This window comes from Parus major, chromosome 12, assembly GCF_001522545.3.
Source record: "Parus major isolate Abel chromosome 12, Parus_major1.1, whole genome shotgun sequence".
In the NCBI taxonomy this organism is placed as follows: domain Eukaryota; kingdom Metazoa; phylum Chordata; class Aves; order Passeriformes; family Paridae; genus Parus; species Parus major.
In genome coordinates, this window is record NC_031781.1 from 20,229,019 (window position 1) to 20,244,965 (window position 15,947).

Sequence of the window (15,947 nt, forward strand, 5' to 3'; positions counted from 1 at the left end):
TAATTCAGTGTGAAAAACAGCTGAACGACAGCTGATGAGTTCTGAAACCAAAAACCTGCAGCAACCAGCTTTCTGGTTTTGCTAGCCAGCCACACCACAGGCATTCACTTGGAGAAACCTGCAGCACTGAGGCCACGGAGATCCGTGGTGCCCAAGTCCTGACAGTATTCCATGCAGCGTTGTAGGAGAACACCTATCCAGAGACTCCTTATCTGGGTATGGAAAAACAGGAGATTCACCACACTACCATGCACTGTGACTGAACTGCAGTGGCTAGAGAGAACTCCTTCCCCAGCAGTTCGCCACTCAATTATTTAAATCGACAACACAATGACTTATTTGCACAGTCTTTAGCTGTTTTTGCTCTCTGTTGGCATTTCGTCTTCCTCTTTACTTTACAGACAAATTAGTAAAATCCTATATTCTTTTTGGTGGGCAGAAAACAAACTTTAGTCCCACTCCAATACAGTAGTTCCACACACTGATGACCTTTGGGCAGCAGTTCTGCACCTATATTGCACATGCTTTGCAGTTCAGGCCCCAGTGAAACACCACCTCCCCATTAATCTGAAACTCTTCATTTCCTCTGCACCTGTTGCCAGTGTCAGCAGGCTGAAATAATTTATTTCTGACAATAGAAATATTTCTTTCCCCGTAAATTTTTGTTCACTATCAGCAGGACCCTGGGACCTCTCACACCATGGTGTAGGCAGTGGGTCTCAGTGCACATCTGAGGCAGGCATGCCTGAACAAGCATAACCTGTGCTGGCACAAAGGCCATCCTGTGCTAACTGAAGCACTCCTTCAAATTTTCTTTTCTTTATGAGAAGTTAGTGATTCTAGAATGGAGACTTTTACTAGTTACAAACTTTCCAAACATGACTTCAGTGTTCACAGGCTTCCAAGAGTTAAGACTACAAAATGTACAGATAACACAGAGAAAATATTTTTCTGCAGTTGAACATTTACCAAGGGCACTCCAGGAAAAAAAACTCAACAAAACCTCTCTTGTAGAAAAACTTCAGTTTGCATTCTGATGATCTTGGATTCCATTATTGCTAAGTGAGTGTTCCACAAAGCTCAAACAACAGCACTTAAAATATGATGCTGAAGTATTTTACCACTCATATTTCAAATCCAAATACAATTTTCTATTTCATGCATACTAAAACCTTCACAGCAAATCTTTGAAGGACAAGAACCCTGCTTCCTTAGCAATTATTCCTATTTTAAATTGTCTTAAAGCTGAGAACTCAAGAAAGGAATGTTTTCTATGCTGAACACCATATTCAAATACCAGTTGATCTCAGGGAGTTTCAAATAATGTCTCAAGTTAAGAAAAAACCAAAACAAAAAACCAAAACCAACAACAACAAAACCAACCAACCACCCAAAACCAAAAAACCATCTTGCTCCTTTACTTTTCCTGTCCATAGGAATAGGTTGCTGTAAGGTGAGCAAGTCAGCTCCCTCCCCTTTTGGGAACACTAAGCAAATATGACTGAAAGGACAGGCGAATCCCATCTCTGAACAACCAGAATTCTGTGAATGAAACCTCATCCTCTTCTCTGCTTAAACACAACTGTTTACAATTAATCTCTGATAAAAATTATTTTGGAGGCCATCATCGCATTCTTTGTCCCAAGAGGGAGTCCCAAACTGGGTATCATGTAAATGTGGAGAACTCACTCCTTTTGAGCCCATTATTCAATTTCCCCTGAACTTCCAAGGCCCTCCTCCAGCATAAGGGCTTTCCTGTCCCTTCTGGAAAGGACCTAGTTTGCATCTTTATCACTGACTGTCACATCCAGAACAGAAAGACTTGCAAAACAAGAGCAAACTCTTCTCTGCCCCTGAAGAAACAGTGGCTGAGGAAAAAGCCAGCTGGTTTGTCACAAGGAATTGAGGGGAAAGGGGCAAATTCTACACAAGCCAAAATCTCTATAAAGAACCCCTAAAGATAACTAATTCAGAGTAAAGATATCAACACTTGTAATGCTTCTCTTGATCCCTGATGGGAGGAAATTCCAATTGTTATTGCCATCCAACCACACGTAAGCACCTATTATGAAGTATGATGATCTCCTGTAAACTGCCATAAGCTGCAGAATTTCATTATTAGAAGGAAATATGGATTTATGTAAGCTGTATTCCTTTATAGTCTGTGTTTACAGCCTTTTACATCATAAGTCTACTTGGCAATGAGCCGTTACATGCAATTGCTGAAAGTGGATAGGGCTGATTGTCTGGATTATTAGTAATGCTTTCTCCACAAAGAGAAGTTCCCAAATCCTACCTCTAACATCTCTGCAAATATAGTTTTACAGACCCTGTTAACTACAAATGTAAAAGATGCTTCAAGTCTATTTTACTTCCTTGCTGTCATGGCATTCATGGAGCTGTTACACTGACACAGAACAAACTCTTCAGGAAACCCGATATTCCAACTTGTCCACAGAAGCTCATTTTCCTTTCATATGATGAATGTAATATCTCTGTAACATTTTCCCACACATTCCTCTAAGTAAGATGATGCAGTAGAAGCTTCTTGAGAACCCACTATGCCTACAAAAGTTCACAGCATTTCTAGTCACTCATTCCACATCAGCATGACCAACAATGCTTAGAGACCTGTTTGCATGTTGCCGCCTCTCAGCTTTGTGTAAACAAGCCTTTTGCCCTGTACACCATGCAAAATACCTGCAAGAACACATTCAAACCCAAGTAACATGAAGGGCAGCACACTGCAATGCTCCAGTTGGCTTGTGTATAACAGGGCACTCAAACAGACAACATGAGCAAACCTAATGGTATCTTCCCCTTAGAAGCAACAGGAAATTTCTGAATAACTGCCCTTGAATTGATTGTGAGAAGTTAATCCCCTGCACGACCCAGGGGAGGACACACACCTGAGTTATGGTGAGGTGTGCCTGGGACAGAATTGCAGCACACCACAAAGGCTGCAGTGAAAGTGAGCAACCTTCTATCAAATGCCCCCAGCAGTAAATTGCATCACATCTATCAAGAGAAAAAGGTTAATTTAAAGGCAATCCACTGAGCTACCAATGTGGTAACAAATGTGTCCTTGCTGCTCTCAGAAGATCCCATTAGATCCAGCTACCCCACTGGCCTTGCTCAGCCATGGGTACAACAATGCCACTCCAGTTCCATGAACAGGGCAAACTTGAAGAGCCACAGGGAAACTGTGCCTGCAGCTCTGTTAAACACGAGAATCAGGTTGAAATGCATCAAATTTCCAAATCTTCCTCTTATTTCAACTTTTCCCCACTGTTAAGTGTAGCCATGCTACAGCAGGTATCGGCTCTAAAGACGGTTTTACCGAGAACTCCGTGAGAGCTACTACTTGGCAGGGAACAAATACATTCTATCCTGTTGTATCTGCCAGAGACTAGAAGCAACTCAACAGGTAAGAGACCTGAGAAAGCTGAGGCAACACTGCAGGCTTTTTTACTGTGTCAGTGACAAGGAGAAATGCAGCCTGTGCTGTCAAACACAGTCACCCCCTGTCATCCTCACACAGGTGAGCTTCTTTTAGTTCAGCTATTCCCAGGCTATTTCAACATAACACACTGAAGTTCCTCTCCCACGAAGAAGCTCCCCAGACACCTGTGGCAACAGAGAGACAGTTTAGATGCTGATAAATCCAGATTGCACTTGAGAGCAAAAGAGTTTGGCCTGAAATTATGAATATTTTAATGTGCTGGTGAAATGAATGGAGCATCAATCACAGTTCACAAAAATTGCCTTTCTTGGATTTTTCTTTCTTTAAATTGAACTTTACTTGGGTCACTGGAATCTTTCCCAGGAAAGGAGTACCTTTTGAAAAAGGGGATGCATGATAAACCAGAAAAACATCCTCAAATACAGTTCAATTTGTCTCCATTATTCTTTTTTTCATAAACCCAGCTAAAACATCTGAACAAATTCAAGTTGCATAACAGATGGATACAGTTTTGTACTATCACCCCAGCAATAAGGGATTTTTCCAAATGCAACACATCAGCAACAGCACTTCTTGAAATCTTGGGAAACAGTAACTGCAGGGCCTCCAAGGACTTCCAAACAGTAGGAGATAGAGAGCAGTTTGAACCAAAATACTTTGAAAACACTTTGGCTTCTTAAGCAGGAATGAAGAGGAAAAAAAAAAAAAAAAAAGGCATGGAGACCTCCCACAGAACCACAAGATGACAAAGTGAACAAACCAAATTTGGCCAGAGGAAGACATTTGCTAAACCAGCCAAAAAAACCCCATTGAGTATTTTGCCTTTACGTCTTAACAGTAAAGGTGCAATAATTGATGACTCAAATTCTTAAGACATACAGACATTTAAGATGGCAAACTAACACAGAACATAAGCAGTAACCCACAAATAATAAGCAGTGGTTTGGCATATGGGAAATAAGAAGTAATACTTGAAGACAGGTCTGTGTAAAAACTTTCTGAAATTTCTGATACAAAGTGGTTATCAAAGGTAAACATTCATGAATTAAGATACAGTTAAGTGCTTATATAGTCCTCTTCAGAATAGTATTTTAAAATTGGATAGCCATTATGTAATTAAGAGAAAGGCATTAACCTCATTCATAGAAGGAAGATGGAGACTGGGAAAGCTGAAATGATTTGATGGCAGCCATGCAGTGCAAATAGCCCCATGGAAAACCAGCTATTGAAGATTAAAGCCTGAATCATGAAGCCATATTTCTCCTTCCTGCATGAAGTCCTACTTTTTCTTTGCTCAAGTTTTATAAGAACTAGTGGCAGCATTTTTCAGTTCGCAGCTCTCAAATCTGCACAGTCTCATTCTATTTGAAACCTCCACCATTAAATGGGGTTAGAAACTGCAATTTTGGCCTTGCAGCTGCATAGCACAGGCACACCACGTAATAATGCCCAATTTCACACAAGAAGCGGACACGCTCCGGATCCTACAAAAGGATTTTCCAACTCTGATGTCTAAGTCGGCGTCCATAAAAGAACCAAGATTTTCACACAAGAAACACCAATAAAGTGGGTATTGGAGTCTGGCAGTCATTGCCAGCTGATAAAGCTATCAGCAAAATTATACATATTTTCTATGCTTTCCTTCATGCAGATGAAAGGTGCTTTGTATCACCATTTGCCTCTCTTCTGCCAAGGACTCCAACACACAGGAACTTCTCAGTCCCATCTAAAGTGTGACGAGGAGACAGGGAGATCCAGTCTTCATCCTACATCCAAATTGAGATAAACATAATCTCTTCCAACTGTTCATACAACTATACTTTTTATCTTGGTAAACAGAGGCCAAGCTCTCATTTTCTCCTTCAGTTCACCATACTAAAAGAGTCATGCAACTTTAACAATTAAAACACAGAAGTTAAGAACACATTGGGACCAGACAAGTGTTTAATGTAGGTTTGACACAATCAGAGCTAACGCAGTGCAAGACACAATTGTGTCAGACAAAACAAAAATGGAGAGAACCAGAAAAACAAATTGAAAACAGTTCTCCTATAGTAAAAAATCTGTACAAACATTTTTCCAAATCACCCTGCCCACCTAGGAAAAAAAGGATTCAAATGAAGTTATCCAAATGAGTTCATTTTAAACTATTCTGGCTGCCCTACATAAATAAAGCTTAGATACAAAGTTCCTTACTAACTAGATCAAGTCTCTTTTGAGGGGAAGATTAAACTCCAGAGTGTCTGTGGAGACTTATACGGCTTGCAGACACAGCTTGACACAAAACAAGACAAACCCTTAAAACATGCAAGTTTCACTTTTCCCTGAAATGGTCACATCAATTTCTTTAAGATGAGGAGATACTAAAAAAAATAATTATAAATGAATTAGAAAGATACCACATTATTGCAAAGCTGTAGCTTTTCCCAAGACAGTTTGGAGGATGTGAATTCTGACCTATTTTAAATGCTGATGACAGCAATTTAGAATTCTGATGACTGCATTTTAAAACATTTACAAATACACACACCGGGGTGGGAGGGACGGAGAAGAGCTTAAATGTAAACTGAAAATTCAGCTTGCCTTTTAAGAGTCCAATACTGTAACTCCTACATCCAGAGTCAAGTCTGCTCACTGGGAATGGTGTACAAACGATATACAAGAGGGCTGTGCTGGCAGCTCTAGAACCGTTCGTACCTGCAGTGTCCTACACAGACTCGCTTTTTTTTACTCAAGGATGGATTTTTCCAAATGTTTTTCCAACTACACACATTGTATTGATTCAGCGACAAACCGCAAGACTACAGCGATTAACTACTGTTTCTCTTAAGGCAGTTTCCTGAAACAAATTTGAACACTTTCAATTATTAAACAGCAAAACCTGTATACGGCAACTCCTTTGTTCTGAAGGCCGTGTTGCCACTGAGGGCTGTTGAGCATGCACAGGGCAGGGCACACACCCGTCCGTGCAGGTGTGTCGCCCCGTTAAGGACCTTCTGCCCAGGACAAAGCAGACGTGTGAGCGCTGTCCCGGGCACCTCTCGGGCACACCCGTTAGTCCCGCCGGCCCCTCCCGGGCTGCGCTGATCGCCACAAGCGGCACGGCTGCGGTATCAGCGGCCCCGGGCGGACCCCCGCCCGAGCCTTTGTGTCCGTGCCGGCGCGAACAAAGGCTCCCGGCCCGGGCGCGGCTCCGCCGGGACCCGCGGCTCGTACCCACCTTCGAGAGCTGCCTGCGCAGGCTGAAGCGCTGCACCATGGTCCGCCGCGGAGCCGGGCAGCGCGGGGCGCGCCGGCCGAGGGGCGGCAGCCGGCGGCGCTCAGCGGGGGCCGCGCATCCTCGGGCGCCGGGGCCGGCACCGCGTCCTGGCCCAGCGCTGCCCCGGGGAGCCCGGCGCTGAGCCGGGCCGGGCCGTACAGGAAAGGACACGGTAGGTCAGGGTAGGGCAAGGCAGAGCGGGGCGCGGCGCTCCCGCCTGCCGCTGCGGGGGGCGGGCACAGGCACCGCCCCGGCACCGCCCCGGCACCGCCCCGGCACCGCCCCGGCACCGCCCCGGCACCGCCCCGGCACCGCCCCGGCACCGCCCCGGCACCGCCCCGGCCCGGCCCTGCGGGGCTCTGGCGAGCGCTGCGTCCCCCCCCGGCGCCCCCGTCCCCGAAGGCGGCCCCGTCCCCGCGCTCCCGCCGAGCCCCCCGGACTCGGGCCCCGCGCAGCGCTCCCGCTGCCTTCGCACACTGTGGCATGGGAGTGCCAATTCTGCCCCGGGAATCAGCACAGAAGACCCCGCTGCAATCGCTAGAAAATAATTCAAGAAAGTATTTATCTCTCCCTACCATTAATGTGCAATAAAGATGTGTGGTAAAACAGGTGCACTTGCAGTGCTTCAAATGCCACAAGAGCGGCTTTCAGATCCTGAAAGTGTTCCTTCTCCACTCACAGCACTGGTGAGTGAGAGACACAGTACAATCTTGCAGAACAGGGGACTGCAGGACTCTAACCTGGCTTGGCAGCAATGCTCCGAGGGACTGCATGAGTCCAGCAGGCAGGACAGATACACACAGTGCCAGCCTGTGCTGTGCAGAGGGGCCGGCTCTCAACGCATGGGCTCAGGGATCTGCCAGGATGTTCATACACATACGAGGTAAACTGAAAACTCCAAACACAATGAGGAGCTCAAAATACCTGGAAACAAGTCTGTTTCTGAAGTAGTTCTGTTTCAGCATTTTGGTTTTGGATTTCATAGGATTTTATTTCCAACTCATTTTGTAATTGGCTCCTGCATGCAATAGGAAGGGCTTCCTTTTTGCTCTGTACTGAAATGGCCACGGCATTGAACACTCTGGTACATGGCCTTACCTACATAGGAAAATAGTTTCTCAACAACTATCAGCAAAGTTACTGGATAGGGAACAGCTCCCATGCCAGAGCATGTCCCAGATGAGTCTTAACTCAGCAACAGTGCTGGATTGTCCAGGACTGTGCTGCTCACTAGCACTCTCCTCAGGCCTTAGCTTCACTGGGTAGCGAGTACTGGCACAGTGGCTAAAAGGGATCCCATTCCATGCTCCAGCTATGACAAATCTGAGGCCCCAGATGGCACAGTATGTATGGTTATGGTGTATACTTGGCTGTTAGAAGTCAGTTGTGCATTGACTCCATACAAAACCCCTCCCAATGGCAGGTACTAGGCAAGTACAAGTTACTGCCGTGCATGATTGCATAACCTTGTAGAAAAAAAGAAGGTGCCTTAGGCAAGAATATTTGCCTTGTTAAGGAAAATGTTTCTAGACTATTTTTAAAGTAATCAGGTGATCTGGACACCAGAGATAGAGGAGACATTTGCAGTTGGGCCATGGAAGGTTATGAGAAGGGTCAGTGTGGTTCTTTAAATAGACTTTGAAAGGAAAGTTACAAGAAGATTAAACAGAGGTGTTTATTTTATAACTGTCATTCAAAAGTGATGCATCAATAGATGCATTCTTCGGCACCAAAATCTCAGCTCTGAAATGAGAGCAGGATTCAGTAGCATTCTGCCCCATCAGGGGTAACTCAGGGGTATTGAATGCACATAAGTTCTGTAGAGGGGAAGTATTCCCTGCCAGAACTTGGACTCCTTTTCAAGATGTTCTCATTTTTTGAAATATATAGATTATTTCCTGTTACCAGGCCTCAGTTTTGTGATTAACACAGAGAGCTGACCACTCAGAAAAGTAAAGGGACTGGGACACTAGAAGCACCTCCTTGTACTGGCAGAGGAGACACCAGATGCTCAATTCTGCATCTAGCAGCTGCATCCTCCTCCTCCCTGAACTGGGTCAGCACTTCTTGTTCTGCAGTTTGGCTATATTCAGAAGCTTCATGCACACCGTTCAATTCCTACTGCAGGAAATCCATACCACCACCTTGAACAGCCTGTGTGCTAGGAAAGCTCACATGCCTACTGCTGCAGAAAGCAACGGGGCAAGTGTGTGTAAGATGAGAAAGAGTGTGAGCGTAGGAGTGTGTGAGAGTGTGCACACATGCAGTCAGTCATCATGAAGCATGGGAGTCCACCACAATACTGGAGTAAAAGGCTGGAGCCTGGGCAGCCAGGACAGCCAGTTGACCATGCCACCTTATCTGCTGCATCCAAACCTCCCTGCTTCCATGATGCCTGACAGCAGATACCAATGGCTCTGGGCAATCAGCCTTGCACCTGCTGGCCTTGGTGCCCAAGATCCTGAGGACTACCTGGTACCTCCACTGTCCTGCACCTGGGACACAGGGTACCTCATTTCCTCCAGAGACACTCAGCTCTCCCTTCCCCACCAGGTTCCTGTGGCTCAGAGTCTGGGTCGGAGAGATACAGATAAGGAATGGAGCCAGCTTGGCTGGGATATAATCCACATCAGACTGAGATGGGGCTGCCAGATTAGTAAAATTGATGATAGCAACATTCTCTTTTGTCCCTGGAGCCAAGGCCTCACATTCAGCATTTCCAAACTAATGTTTATGATCTTCACAGTTAATTAATGGCTTCTGCTCTGAACACATGAAGCTCTTTGCCTTAGTCTCCTGTTGTTGGGCTATTGTCAATTTTTTTATTTTTTTTTTTACCTTCCTATAGCAATTCATTCCTGTGTAATAGATTAATTGGTGAATTCTTCTGGTTTTACTCAGGAACATGATGGAGAAAATAAAGATTTCAGTAAAAGGCACTAAATTTTATTTTCAAATTTAAAATTAACTTGACATAACAAACTAGTGCCTCTGGTTGATATCCTTTTATTCTAATTGTGTTTTGTGTTCTTATGAATCTTCTGTACCTTGTAACATTTTCTTTTTAAAAATGCTCAGTAAGAATAGACTTACTTGTTTTAATATCCCTCTCATGGAGATCTTCTACAGCTTTTTACTTGTAAATCAAATACACAGTCTTTAGCACCATATAAAGCTAGAAGAAATACGTTTGTATGAATGTTACATCAATGCTTGACACATGTAAATGAACAGGAAGGCATCTTCCTGATAACCCTTTACAGAGGGGCCTTTTGAGATAACCAACAGGAGAGATATTTTCTTACTGCAGTGTTTGGAATATTAAAATTTCATGTCTTGAAACCTACACATTCTCAGGATCAACCTTTTCAGCTTATTTTATATACATTTCAAAATGAAACACTTGGAGACACCTCAGTGTTGTGGACTGATGACAGTGAGCCACAGGTCTCTGTATCCAGCAGGGTGTGAAGTTCCCCCCGAGTTCGTTTCCCCTGGGTCCCGAACTGCCCCGCTCAGTCCCGGGCAGAAACTGCTGCCGAGAACCGCGCTGGTGCCACACCTCCACCTCCACCAGAACACCCCAGCACCTGCCCCTGTCACTGACTGCGAGGGCACTGCACAGAACATCTCACTCCATCCCGCTGCTCTGGGCGTGGTCACCTTCCACTAGACCAGGTTGCTCTAAGCCTCATGTAACCTGACCATGAACTCTTCCAGGTTTGGGGTCTATCAAAGCCCTTCACATTTAAGGATCACCAAAAACTCACATATTTAAAAGATGCCATGTCCTTCTAAGAAAATTCTCATCAAGTTCATAAATGAAGTTGATTGAGAGAAGCCTACGTCCCCTACTGCAGCACCTTGGCTGCTGACAGGTGCAGCAACCAAGCCCCTCTTGCTGCTGAACACGGCTAACCCAGGCCTCCACATCTGCTTTAGTTCAGGCAGTCTTACTTTGGGTAAGACTCACCTGTTCAGCCCAGATTCAGTGCTGGCAAAAAGGGGGACATGGACATAACACTGCTTAGAGTAAAAATTACTTCAGTTTTTTCAGGGACCGTATTTCTGTTCCTGGCCAGCACCAGTTTGCTGCTCGAATACTGCAGATTTCCACTTCTCATGAGAAAAGTCACAGCGTTCCCACAGTTTTAAAATATTTGAACATGCCCCAGTAAAATATCCTTCCTTCCTGCACAGCATTTGGAAGTAGGAGATTAGATTAGCTCTTTTATTCAGGCCTTCGACTGGCAAACTGCACAAGGCAGATAAACACACCCAGTGGTGCCACAACCCTGCCTAATCCTAGCACCCTGGCAGACTGTCATGGTCCACTCAATGTCTTTCCTCTCTGCCACCCTCTTCCTAAATGGGCTACTGCAAAGGAAAAGTTTTATTATTTTAACATTAATTTCCAACTAAATTACACTTAGAATTTCTGCATAACTGTTTCAGAAAGCACTCATGACAACTTTGCAAAAAGGATGACAACTAAGATATATATCACAGTCAAATCTACAATTAGAAATTACTTAAAATGTTTTTGAGTTGCCATGGAATTTGATATTAGCACAGTAACTTACATAGACAATGTTGGCAACAGTGAACAGGCAAACAAAGCATTGACTTAGGTGACATCCCCGCAGGTAAAGACAATAGGGATAAAAATGTTTCGGCCTCTTTCCCAGTGGCTCAAAATCACAATTTTATTAAAATTTACACCAGTCCTAAGAGGGATTTGGGGATGATTTTGGATGGTATTCTACGGTGGAAGATGGGGACCAGTCAAAAACATTGGTGACACATCTGCAGGGGCTCTGTTACCTTCTGCAGCATGCACCTATCTCCAGAGCTTGCTCCATCAGGTCCACAGAAGATGTAGCACTGAGTTTTAACAGCACTGCCTACAGAAGGTTACATTTTTAGCCTTATAAGTGAGCAGCCAAGTAACCTCCCAGAGAAGGACTCTTGAGGTGTTAACACCTCCACCCTGCCCAGAGCAACATCACTAACTGCAGGACCTGGGGAATGCTGGAAGGGTGAGTGTAACCTGAGTGAGGGGAAGGGATTATAAAATAAGAAGTGTGTGTAGAACATTTTAACACCAGTAATGCTTTTCCTTCTGTAAAAAAATTAGATCTGGACTAATAATGATGAGACCCTTCAGATTTCAGTTATACTAAAATTAAATTATCCCTTCATAGGAACTGTGCAAGTTAGTGCTGGTTGAACATGATTCAGTTACATATGCTGAAAGTGGAATAATTTTTAGTATTTCTAGTCCCTTACAGCCAAAACTACAAAATGCTTTACTTCAATCAGTTACAAAAAAGAAAATTAGCAAATGCTCACCACCAATATAAGTTGAATGGGAGAACCAACAATAGAGTATGGTGCTAAGATTGCTTGGGGGAAATGGGTTAAAGCCAAAGTCATCTTTCAGAGATCCAAGATATACTGTTCATAGGCACAGCAGACTTTCCACATGGTTTTAATGTTATAAAAACTCTATATTTTGCCCTTTCACAGGTGGTTGTCCCAGGTATATTGCATGGTGTTTAGGACAGAGCAATTTGCATAAAGTTTCTGGCAAATAAGTTACCACTAAGACTATTTACAGTTGGAGAGAAACTGTTCATTCTTTCACAACTGTGCTAGGTATACTGAAAGGATGGCACCTTACTGTCTTGTTTATGTTATCATGCAGTATGCAGACCAGTGTGAGCACTTGGAAGGAGTCACTGTAAGTAATTAAGAAAAGCAAGCTTATTGATGGTTGCTTCTTGATACACATGGGATTGACATCATCTGGAAAATATTGATGCAGTTGCAAGCTGAAGACTGTAACTCATGCCAAAAGTATATGTAGTCATTTTCTAAAATGTGGACATTAACAGAATATAGATTTTAATATGGATTGATAACCAGAATCCAAAAATATTTGAAATATTTATGAAAACTTATTGTCAAAACTGACAAGTGGATGAGGACATGTGAAGCTGTGTCAGAATACAGTAGGACTGTCATGAGTGGAGCCTTGAAAAGCTGTTCTATGAGAATCCCACTGCAGAACAGTAAATCCTTTCTCTCATCATTCATGTAGCCCTAAGACAAGCAAATAGCAACCTGAAAATGTCTGGGCCTATGGAGGCAAAAAGCTGCAAATCCACCAAACAACTTCATACTAAATTAATCCAAGTTGGTCTGTCTTCTCAGTGATGCCAGAAGGTGTCAGCCAAGGGCTTCCACCAAACATTCCAAGCCAATTCCCTCCAGAACCTGAACTGAATGACCTGATCTCACTACAGCCATGCTCCAACACCAACACTGGTGTCATGCCCTGGTGACAGCAAACGATACAGGGACCTCAGCAGTAAGAATCCAAATAAATGAGGTTCCATGAGGCCAGATGCCTGCTCCTGCGTGTGGGTCACAGGCATGGATACAAGTTCATCTGGACACAACTGCTCACCAAAGTACCAGTAACTTCCTATCTCTCAAACATCAATATTGTTCTGATTGTTACACAAAATTGATTACCCCACAAAAAGCTCTGAAAGTACATAAGACTGAAATGAGATTTGTGCAGACTCAATCATTTTCAAACAACCACAGTCCTGATTTTCTCAGCTCAGTGGGTTGCCTCTACAAGAAAAGATTTATGCAAAAATATTTAGACTGCTTGAAATGAAAGCCCAACTGAAGTATCTTAGTAAGATTCCAACTATTACACTTTCAATCCTATGACAATCTCATTTCTCAGCTTCTATACAAAACCTAACATGTGGCAGGATTATTACACATGCAGATATATGTAAATGAGATATTCAGAAAAATCTGATCTGTTGCTTTGGGATAACATTTTGCCCTTCTATTTCAGCAACAAATTGAGGAAACAGAGAATGGAACAATACTGTGAACTAAAAACATTTTGTGTGCAGAGGATTATTAAGAACTTACTCTCCCTTATGCCACAAAGAACTCAATGTCCTTCATTCCCACTGAGAGTGGAGGACCTCATCACCCCAGAATCAGGCTCATCCAAAACTCATTATTCTGCAGAACCATACAAACACGAGTGAGTTAACACAGTATCAATCCACCTACAGGCAGTTACAACAGCACCAGAGTTTTCCGCCTTTAACTGAAAGGGACTATTGCAGCCCTTGCTAAACTGACAGCTGCTCCAGGCTTAACCTCGCTCTTCACATAAACCAGTGCTTAAAGAAGAGATTGTATTATGCTTTTGTTGTATGCTAAGAGAACCTCTAAATTCTCTGAACAGCCTGTTCAGAGCAGGCAGCTCTGTTGCCTCTGTGAGCCCCAGTGACAATGCAGTAACACTCCAGCCTAGCCCCAGCACCCAGCCTGCAACCTTGGCCCAGGGGCTTTGCAGAAGAGACAAGAAATAAAGACTCCTGTCTCCAAAACTTTGCAGCATCCACATATAAAACATGGGCAGGGGAAAAAAATACCAACACCTAGCCAACCCAACCCCCACTTCAGTTAACAATACAACACTTTGAGGAGATCACCCTCCTAAGCTAGTGGGGGCGGGTGTGTGTGTAATGGGTTATAGACATGAAAAGGGAGGTGTAGGTGTATCTAATCAGTAGACAGCTGGAAACTGACCGTGCCACGTGAAATAAGTAGGCTGGAGAAAGATGAAGCTCCTGAAAAGGAAGAGTAAGACCTAAGAAGACATGCCAGAAACTCTGGTTCAGGAGTGAAAAACACACATTGGCTACAGCTGTTTTTAAAAATACAACATAAATGACAAAATGGTGCACAGCACATGGGGAAAGATGACTTCCATCTGGTTCGTATAGCTGGAACAAAGACACCAGGAAAAAAAGAGGTGAAAAAATGGTGATGGGATAGGAGCTTTCAGATGTTAAATCAGTCCAAGACAGAACAAAGGCAAGAAAAACTAATATTTGTTTAGCAACTTTTCCTTGCACACAGCACTCTACATGTGACGAAGGCAGAAAGGGGACTCTGAGGAGCAGGCTGGAGAACCCAGCTCCCCTGCATCTGAGCCCTGCCTTTCCACAGCTGCCCCATGGTGGGAGGCTGAGTTTCTTAGTATACCAAGAAATTTAATTACAAAATTTCCTTTTGCACTTGAGCAATTTACCTCTTTGTCGTGGTTTTAAAGCACTAGTTAAAAAATCAGTAGAAAACTTACTCATTTTTTGCTGTGAGATACGGATTAGGAAAAGAGAAAAACAGGCTTAAAGTTTAAAAGGAATAAAGAAAGTTGATTAACAAAACTACAAGGATAAGAAACCAGAATAAAACCTCCAGAAACTCTTTTTCCCCACTACCCAACTATTCCCTTGTCTAACTGACAACATAGAGACAAAACTTGGTGGTTAAAGCAGTCTCAACTTTGCTATAGTCTTTTCATTGGTCTTTATAAAGAAAATTAGTTTTCTTTTGTCATTCTATGGAAAGTTTTCTAAAAGAAAACTATTTTTTATGGATTTTCATTTCCCTGATGCCAGCTGCCTTGAAAACTTTGCCATCAGGCTCTCTTTCTATTTCACACCACTCTTAAGTGTGTTCACGGACCATGAACTCAAAGAGTATTATTTTAAAAATGAGTTACTCAAAGGAAAAGTTTTCTTCATCTGTCTGTGTGGTCATCTCTGGGAACAGAAGTTTTTTCTTTTTTTCTCTGGAGGGCCACAAGTCTTCAACAACTCTCACTTTTCTTTCTTTGTTCCAGCATTTCCTGAGATCACAACTACTTCACTATCTGCTCAGCTTTATCAATGGATTACTTTTGCTTAAATCTACACTTTGAAATACTCCAGTCTCCCTAAAATACTTTTTTTCTGAATTAAGAGTTTTTTTCAAAACATTATTGTTCATCTTCATAGCTTTAACAAAAGAGTATTTCAGCTTATAAAAGCATCTCCTCTCCCTATCTGAAGCTTAATTTCTTCTTTCACTGGCTTTAATAGTTTATGTTGTCTCTTTACACGTTGATCACTCTCGCTTTCTTCTCTCTAGAAAAAAAGATGAAATCTGCAGGTTTCATCTGGGTAGGGGAAGTGTTAAAATCTGGCTCAAATTGTAGCAGGTATTCATGGTCCCAGACTTCATCTCAGCAGCACCCAGGCCGGGGCCACCCTGGGAAAAGCTTCAGCCACCCTACTGGAGGGAGGCTTCCCGGGAGGCTGCAGCAGAGCCTGGCCCCGGGCCGGGCCTGGGGGAAGC

General features: G+C 43.4%; 1 protein-coding gene across 9 annotated transcripts in view; it reads right to left on the reverse strand.

Annotated features, from left to right (window-relative positions):
- The window catches only part of TMCC1 (transmembrane and coiled-coil domain family 1), a 76,809-nt gene that overhangs the window by 37,495 nt on the left and 23,367 nt on the right, over positions 1-15,947 (reverse strand). Inside the window, exon 1 of one of the 9 annotated variants that reach the window (XM_015640689.3) lies at positions 6,684-6,747. The exons of the other annotated variants lie outside the window; for them this stretch is intronic. Within the exon in view, the coding sequence (XP_015496175.1) occupies positions 6,684-6,722 (39 nt within the window). The 5' untranslated portion in view covers positions 6,723-6,747. Of the gene's footprint in view, positions 1-6,683; positions 6,748-15,947 lie in introns of those variants that run through there. 9 annotated transcript variants of the gene reach the window in all.